The 9,494-nt window shown below is 38.4% G+C and overlaps 1 protein-coding gene across 1 annotated transcript; it reads right to left on the bottom strand.

The window, feature by feature from the left end:
* Positions 1-7,629: 7,629 nt before the first annotated feature.
* On the bottom strand, positions 7,630-8,961 carry LOC127662823 (D(1)-like dopamine receptor). Its single transcript, XM_052154182.1, has one exon. The coding sequence runs from the start codon at positions 8,959-8,961 to the stop codon at positions 7,630-7,632; it is 1,332 nt and encodes a 443-aa protein (XP_052010142.1).
* Between the last annotated feature and the right edge of the window lie 533 nt (positions 8,962-9,494).

The raw sequence follows: 9,494 nt of genomic DNA, 5'->3' as shown, positions 1-9,494 counted from the left end.
TTACAGTGTTTATAAACATTGTGTGTGGGTGTATATGTGTTTAACAGCCTTTGTTTTGTGTGTGTGTAAGTTTGTACACATGAAAACACACTTGGTGTAAAACAATCATGCTTGTCGTGACAATGATCATTTGTCAGCCTAGATTTGACAACTGGATTGTGATGGAGTAATGGAGTTACTTGTTCTCTCAGACAGTCACAAAATGATTTGTCTATATATAGAGAGAGGGTGATTATGGACATTGGATTGAAACGACCTAATATTAATAGGTAGTGAATAACAACTTAATGTGCAGAATTTAAGATTCAAAAACCCTTGTTATTAATGACACTTGTGCCCATTAAGTGAACTGCAGCTAGCTGCCCGTTGCTCGTGATCACACACTCCATAGGGACGCGAGCATCGACCAAAACAAAGAGGCTAAACGTGATTCACCGGCATCATGCTGACAGATGAGGCAGCATAATTAAAATGACACAGTTATGATTTTGTAACTAGAAACTTTGCGACTGCATATTATATTTGACTCTCCAGTGCTGGAACAGGGCTAAAGTGCGGATATAGTTCAGACTATGCGAGACTGTTGTTTGTAAGTAGTCACTTTTCTTTGCATGATACATTGACTGCCTTTATACAATAGCCTGTGTCGGTGTTAGCTAGCTAGCCAGCTTTATCAATAGTTGTTAGTTAAATTTGGTAGATGATGACAGTTGCTGTTTATAAAACAGACTGTACATTATATATATATGTTGAAACAATTCAGTATTGATGTGATTCCATCACAACTGTCATTTTGATATATCTATGCGCTGTTGTTTTATAATCATAGAATGTCATTATTTTCTGTATAACGAAGTTACGTTACACTAATGAATGGGTCTATTTGCATTATCTTGAACATTGTCGAGCATTCATTTAATGTATTATTGTAGTTTACCTTGCTGAATAATTACAGATAAACATTGACATTAACCTGACATTTAGCATAAAGAGAAGATCGTTTAAAGGCAAGATGAAGTTAGCTAAAATTACACAATCCTTATATCAATCCATATAGCACTATATTTCACATGCTTTGCAGTAATGTAAGCTTATCTGTCCAATAAGAAGAACGCCAATTCAGGGTCGTTTTTGATCCCCAAAATTGAACGAAGGTCCCTCTAGGAATCAAATGCCCTGCCAATGTTCACTCCAAGATCACATTCTCCATTTAGCCAGACGGGATTAAGTAGATAAATTTGGCTTACTCAGAGTTTGTGTCAGAGTTGGTGTTGTGCAGGGAGCCATCTTTAAGGTAGCATTACTTAAGTGTTGCAAACTGTCTGTTGACCCTGTTGAATAGCGGAAGCACTGAGGCAAGGCTCTCAGGAGTGCGCATAAACGTCACATCTCTCTGTCTAGTGTTTCATGTCCGGAGCATGGTTTCTGGATCCTGACTTCCCTGTTTGGTTCGGTTTTGGTCTGTGTCGGGATCCGGACACTCATGCTCCATAATCTGTCTGTCTTTGTGTCGGTCTCTTGCGACCAGGTTTGTGTGGGGCCAATTTCTCGCACAGGTGTCCTGTCTTGGTTTTGTCACCTGTTGCGTGAGTTGCATAGTGTTTGCCTTGTGATGTACGCTCAGGTTTTGTTTAGTGTGAAAATGCATTGCATTATTTGTTTGGCGCTGATATGCATTCTCTCATCTTGTTTGTCTATTGGCATGAGCGTATATTGCCTTATTTTCTTGCCGATGTGCATTCATGCCATTTGGTTTTTTTGTTGTCTTGTGAGAGCACGTGACTTTGTTTTGTTTCTGTACTGCCATGTGTCTCTCTGTCTTACGTCATACCCCGCCTCCTTGTTTGCCCATTATTAGTTAATTTGTTACACCTACCCTGCATTAACCTGTTTGATTTCCTTCCCTATTTTAGTCTCATCGTGTGTGCTGTCCAGTGCCAGTTCGTCTTGTGTGCTTGTGTATTCGGTCGGTTTGTTGGTTTGTTCCAGTCAGTCTTGTCCTGTCTTTGATTCTCCCATCCCTCTTCGGTCTGGTCGGTCCTAGTTCCCCATTACCCACACTGCGCTTGGGTCTTGAGGCTCTCTGATCCTGACAATCATAATGTTACAACTTTATTCTCAAACTATTACAGCTTTAATCTCATAATGTTTCAAATTTATTCTAGTAATTTTTACTTTATTTGCAAAATATTATGACTTTATTATCGAAATCTTTAGTTTTATTTAACGCTAATGCTAAAATTACTACTGCTACATCTACTACAATTCATTTTAATATTTTGAGCGCTTCATATCAGTATTCGTGCATAAGTGCTTTTAACATTTTTATTTACTTAAAATACTATTATTACACTTCTGCCAGTTTTGTGCAGAGATTTTATGCAATTGCCATAATATTGTCTCAAGTTTTATTTATGAAAGGAATAGTTTAACTAAAAAATATTTGTTTAGCATTCATTTAGTTAACTTCATCGAGTTATTTTAAACCTGTATGGCTTTCATCTGTCCATAGAACACAAAAGGAGATGTTAGACAGTATGAGAGCCTCAGTCCCCATTCACTTTAATTCATTGCATCTTTTTCACATCCAATGAAAGTGAAGCTGTCATTGTGCCTAACATCTCTTTTTGTGTTCCATAAAAGAAAAAAGTCATAAAGGTTTGGAACAAAATTAGTTTGAGTAAATTATGACAGAAATTTCATATTATGGCGAACTATCCCTTTAAATGCCTTTCTCACAGCTCAAGGTTGCTTGGATATTGTTCATATTAATAACAATACAACCATTATTACACTTCCACAAGTTGTATGCAGATATGTAATTCAACTTCCATAAAATAACTCTTGGAAAGCTTCTGCATACAATTCTGGTTATCATCGGTTCATAGCTTTACTGAATCTAATGCAATATGCTATTTTATTCACAAACATTTGTTTCTGTAGTTTCCATTTTTAGACAAAAACATTTGTTACAGTAAATGAGATTTCATGAACCAATTTTTTAAAGTCACATATATGCCTAGTTCTTTTTGTACAGTTTCCTGTGATGCAGCAGAACATTCATGCTGGTTCTTAAAGTATTTTGGCCCTAAGAAGACAATTTGTATAATTCATACCTCCAGATTCCAGAATAACAAATGTATTATTTGTATCCTTTGAGAGAAAAAAGATTTTCGACAAACAGTGCAGAAATTATCTCAAATGGGGGCACAAATCTTGTGTGTCTCAGGATTGGCACAGTTTGACAACTTGATTAAAAAAAGCCTCAAGACAATTGTGTTGTTTACTTTGCTTGGTCAGAGATGAGCTCTCTGGGGATAGTGTGCTTTGAATGTTTGTTTAGTGCAGTTCAGGTTAAAGGAAAATCAGGGTTGTGTGGTATTACAGTGGGGGAAAGTTTTTTGGTCATTAGATTAATGATCTTCACAACTGTAAGGGAGCTTTACAAAACCTGAATCAGGAATTCTGCTGTGTTGTTTAAGAATGCAGATTTTAATATAATTAAGATAATTTCAATGTTGGTGTCTTTTTTTTTTCTTGTTTGAGACAAGCGTCTCTCTCTCTCTCTCTATCTCAGTTTCAGTTAATGGTGCTTTATTGCCATGACAAATTCCCACAGTAATGGCACCTTAGCTCCATTCAAAGAAAATAGTGCAAATATAACAAATAAATTAAGAGTTTAACATTAATAACGTGAAAAATGACTTACAATTGAACTACCTCAAAGAGTTCTCATCATAAAATCGTCCACGTGCAGCAATGACAGCTTTGCAGATCCTTGACATTCTAGCTGTCAGTTTGTCCAGATACTCAGGTGACATTTCACCTCACACTTCCTGTAGCACTTGCCTTAGATGTGGTGGTCTTGCTGGCACTTCTCGTGTCTAGCTGATCCCGCAAAAGCTCAATGGGGTTAAGATCCATAACACTCTTTTCCAATTATCTGTTGTCCAATGTTTGTGTTTTTTTCCCCACTCTAACGTTTTCTTTTTGTATTTCTGTTTCAAAAGTGGCTTTATCTTTGAAATTCTTCCCATAAGATCTGCACCCCTGAGTCTTCTCTTTACTGTTGTACATGAAACTGGTGTTGAATGGGTAGAATTCAATGAAGCTGTCAGCTGAAGACATGTGAGGCATCTATTTCTCAAAATAGAGTCTCTGATGTACTTATCCTCTTGTTTAGTTGTACATCTGACCTCCCACATCTCTTTTGTCCTTGTTAGAGCCAGTTGTGCTTTGTCTTTAAAGGTTGTAGTGTACACATTTGTATGAAATCTTCAGTTTTATGGGGGGCAATTTCAAGCATTGTATAGCCTTCATTCCTCAAAACAATGATTGACATATGAGTATCTAGTCAAAGCTGTTTCTTTTTTTGCCATTTTTGACCCAATACTGACCTTAAGACATGCCAGTCTATTGCATACTGTGACAACTCAAAGACAAAGACAATGTTAAGCTTCATTTAACGAACCTAATAACTTTCAACTGTGTTTGATATAATGGCAAGTGATTTTCTAGTACCAAATTAGCAAGTTAGGTGTTGGAGTGATGGCTGCTGGAAATGGGACCTGTTTAGATTTGATCAAATATAACTTTTTTCAAATAGTGATGGTGCTGTTTTTTACATCAGTAACGTCCCTGACTATACTTTGTGATTAGTTGAATGCCACTTTCCAATTTTTCAGTTTGACCTATTTCCTTCTGAACAGCTAAATCTGTACATTATTCCAACTTTTTAGCCACCAGTGTAAAATAAGACAAAATAGGCTGAGTAATTGAAAGATCAAATGAATAACAGAACACAGAAAACAATATATATATATATATATATATATATATATATATATATATATATATATATATATATATATATATATATATATATTGTATGGGGGTATTGGTGGCATAAATACACAGTGGGGTATTTGACTATCTGTGCCACTCATCTTTCATACATAAAGTCACACATTCAATATTAATACATAGGTGAAATAATTTTCCACCTTTGTGCTGGACTTAATCGATTTCAGGATAGTTCAGATTAACACTGTTGGTGATTGCATGTGTGTCTGTTTCAACATGACTTCACTAGTCACCTTAATATGTATATTTTTATAGGTCATCAGTATGAGGTAATGTTGTGGTGACCCTGTATTTTCCCTTTACCAACACAAGATCAAACACAAAATTACAATTTCACACTGCTTTACCTTAACACAATATCCACTTGTTTTTATACATTGCCTATAAGGCCATTCAAATACTAATGTGTGACTTTGAGTTGAGCTATTGGTTGAGCTGTTTGTACAGCTATTGGAATTGTACTGACCCAACAAAAGAAACCTTTTTATGCTGGGCTATCATCATTTGCTAGATTTATTTTGAGTGTTCCAAGCATGAGAGAGATTGAACAAGCTAATTGCAGCCCCAAATACATACTTCTAGTGCAATGTCACACAAAATGACAGACCAGTCTTATTACATATCAGAACATTTTCATAAAATTTTTCGTAGAACTGGTGGTTCTGTTGCCAGTAATTCAGGTGGCTTACCATCTGACCTTGGCATAGCCCCACACACACTCATCCTATCCTCAAATACTGTTATTTGACCAAACACAGATGTGTGTTCTGGCCAGTTGGAATGGCCAGTGGATGTTTTGGTGGTCTCACTGGGTCAGGGCAAATTGAAGCTGCAGTGACTCAAATCCTTTGTTCACGAAAGATGAAACACTTCCTGAGCCAGGTGGAGCTCAGAGCATCATCTTTCTTTATTAATATATTTTCCTCTCACTCTCTCTATTTTCAATTTGTTTTTCAATTTTTCTTTAGGAAAGGGTATGTTTTGTTTTTGGCTGCCAGTGTTTGTGTGTATATATACACACACACATATACATATATATATATATCAGCCACAACATTAAAACCACCAGCCTAATATTGTGTAGGTCCCCCTCGTGCCACCAAACCAGCGCCAGCCTGCATCTTAAATAGCATTCTGAGATTATATTCTTCTCAACACAATTGTACAGAGCGGTTATCTGAGTTACTGTAGACTCTGTCAGTTAGCCAGTTTGGCCATTCTCTGTTGACCTCTTTCATCAGCCAGAACTGCCGCTCACTGGATGTTTTTTGTTTTTGGCACCATTCTGAGTAAATTCTAGAGACTGTTGTGTATTAAAATCCCAGGAGATCAGCAGTAACAGAAATACTCAAACCAGCTCATCTGGCACCAAAAACAAAAAACATCCAATGAGGGGCAGTTCTGTGGACAGAAATCTGACAGAAATCAACAAAATTGTTGATGAGGTCGTCAACAAAAAATGGCCAGACTGGTTCGAACTGACATAGTCTACGGTATCTCAGATAACCACTCTGTACAGTTGTGTTGAGAAGAATATAGACCATCTCAGAATGCTATTCAGAGATGCGGGTTTGTACAGTTTTTGAGGCACGAGGGGGACCTACATAATTTTAGACAGGTGGTATTAATAATGAGGCTGATCAGTATATATATATATATATATATATATATATATATATATATATATATATATATATATATATATATATACACTGTATATATGTCTATAAACGTGTTATTGATAGGCAAACAATATCCTTAATAAATATTTATCTTAACATATAAGAATTTTTGAAGTGTCCTTGTTTTTTTTGGGGTTTTTTTATACATTTTTATTTGAATCTGAGCTGTCTATATATAAACTCGGTAGCACTTTGCAATACGGTTGTATTTGTTAACATTAGTTAACTACATTAGGTAGCATGGACTAACAATGAACAGTACTATTACCACTCTTAATCTTGGTTCATGTTAATTTCAACATATACTAATACATTATTAAAATCAAAAGTTGTATATGATAATATAAGAAAATGTATTATGAACTACTTGTGACAATAACCAAGTGCATTTTTATTAATAAACACAACAAATCCTGTAAATAATTATTGTCCATTATTAGTTCATGAAACAAAAATCATTAACTTATGTTAACAAATATAACTTTATTGTAAGGTGTTACAATAACCTTATATTTTTGTTCATATTCTAGATGTTTCTTTGCTTGATCAAGGAGGCAGTGTAAAATGAACTAACTTAGCCAATGTGATTACAAACTGATAATTTTTTACACATCAGGGACCTAAAGATGAGATTTAAGCTGCCAGTGTCCTAATCCTCAAGCATTTTAGTTTGAGAAACATACCTATTCATTTGTCCAGGGTCACATTATGCAATCCTGTACGAAGGTTAATTACAACTCTGGGAGAATTACCTGTTGTCATGCAGTTTAACATATCACATTCAACCAGTACATCATATCTTATTACGGGGCATCGTGTAGTTTTGAAATGTAGCTGTTGTTGGCTATTTGTTGCCGAAGTGATAAAAATGATATTTATGCAGAATTCAAAAGCATTTTGTGCACTTTTATGGCTATGGTGTGTGACCCAGAATGAGTCACCTTAACCTGGATAAAGTAGCCTATGAATCTTAGATCTAAAGCTGAATCTTTGTTTGATCATTAACTGCAGTTTATCATTCCACCAGTGAATCAGCTCTCTAACCAGCTAAAGCAACATTAATAGAAGTCTCTTATGCATGTCATTAATTAATGATTTGACCTGGGATGCCCTCGCACTCCATAAGTCCATTGGAGGTAAATGGTGTGATAGTGTCCAGGGAAATCTCCCCGTCGTACTCAAAATGCCCGATGTTAGGCAAAATTATGTTTTTATGATTCCTTGACACGTTAGAAGTGAATGAATCCTTATACGGGAGACTCGGCTCCTCTCTCGGATTCGACGCCGTGTGCGGCAGCTGAACGACCAGCGGCTGCGCTTCCTTCTGAAGCGTCGTGTCATGCTGATATGACACCAGCTCGTTACTGAAATTCACAGTTTCCACCGTGGTGCTGGGGAACATTTTATTACAACCCAAAATAGAAGAGAAAGCCTTCCTGAAGTCTGCGTTAAACGCGTAAATGACGGGATTGAGCGAGGAATTGGCCCATCCGAACCACACAAAGATGGTGAAGGTAGTGTCACTGACGCACTGACAGAACGGCACCATGCAGTTCAGCACGAAAAACGGCAGCCAGCAAAACACAAATACTCCCATGATGATGGAGAGTGTTTTCAACACTTTGGTCTCTTTCTTGAAGGTGGTTTTAAGAGAGTTCTCGTTGGCGCAGTCGTTGGACTGGTGGTGGATTTGCGACTGCTCCACTGCCCTCTCCAAAGAGGAGATCCTGCGGATCTGTGTTTGCGCAATACGGAATATCCTCGTGTACGTGGCGATCATGATGACAACGGGGATATAGAAACTTATCAGGGAAGAAGAGATGGCATATGTCCTGTTTAGGTTGGCTTTGCAGTTGTCTGTGTAGTTGGTGCCGTTACCCGCTGCGCTCTCCTCCTCATCCTCTGCCATATGCCAGTTGAGCTGAACCGGGATGAAGGAGATGAGGATGGACAGGGTCCACGCCACCCCGATCATCATGAAAGCCACCCGGTGGGTCATCTTGCGCTCGTACCGGAACGGGCTCGAGATGGCCCAGTACCGGTCCACGCTGATGATGCACAGGTTGAGGATGGACGCGGTGGAGCACATTATATCAAAGGCGATCCAGATGGCGCAAAAGCGGCCGAATAGCCACGTTCCCGCCACCGCGGATATCGCCTCCCACGGCATTACAAGGACCGCCACAAAGAGATCGGACACGGCCAGAGAAATTACGAAAAAATTGGTGACTTTGGAGCGCAGATGTCTGAATTTGACCACGGCGGCGCACACCAGCGTGTTCCCGAGCAGCGTGGAGACAATCAGGAGGAAGAGCACGAATCCCAGCAGCGCGCGTACGCTGTTCTGCCCGTCTCCATCCTCTTTCTCCTGCGCCCCGTGCGCGAGGTCCTGTGTGTGGTTTGTACCGTTCTCCATCCCTAGGAAGACTGCTCCAAATTTAACATGTTTCTTTATCCGTCAGCTTCATCATCTGTTAATTTGATATCTCCAGCTGATCGCGCGCGTTGTCGGTGCGCTCAATGAAGCGCCTCATCATGATAAGTTATGATGTTTCAGGGTACTGTAAGGTTTCTGACGATTCCTTCTTCTAGTGGCCCGTCAAAGTCTATATCCAGCTCTCTTACATGTTGGAAAGTTGGAAAGTGCGTCCGTTCCTGGTGCTGAGCACATGGAATGACCCATATTCACGCGCTAGAGCATCTCGCTCGGAAAATTCTCGCTTTGTGATTGGCTTGTTCACACCTCTAGAGTCTGTATGATCCATACCAGCCTTCATTCTCCTCCAAGTGACTTGCGAATTAACCTCGTCGGTCATGATTTGTTACTTTTCTGTATAGTGTACTTCTGTGTAAACACAATAAATATAAACAATAGGCTAAAAACTTTGCCAAATAGTATTGATTGTAAAGTGACTCAGGAAATAACCATGCAGGTAACTACAAAAGCAA

This window comes from Xyrauchen texanus, chromosome 22, assembly GCF_025860055.1.
Source record: "Xyrauchen texanus isolate HMW12.3.18 chromosome 22, RBS_HiC_50CHRs, whole genome shotgun sequence".
Classification (NCBI taxonomy): domain Eukaryota; kingdom Metazoa; phylum Chordata; class Actinopteri; order Cypriniformes; family Catostomidae; genus Xyrauchen; species Xyrauchen texanus.
The sequence above is the reverse complement of the archived record's forward strand: the minus strand, read 5'-3'. Positions and strand labels throughout refer to the sequence as shown.

Excerpts from the sequence above, each read along its gene's own strand:
- LOC127662823 (XM_052154182.1), bottom strand. The coding sequence starts at position 8,961 with ATGGAGAACGGTACAAACCACACACAGGACCTCGCGCACGGGGCGCAG.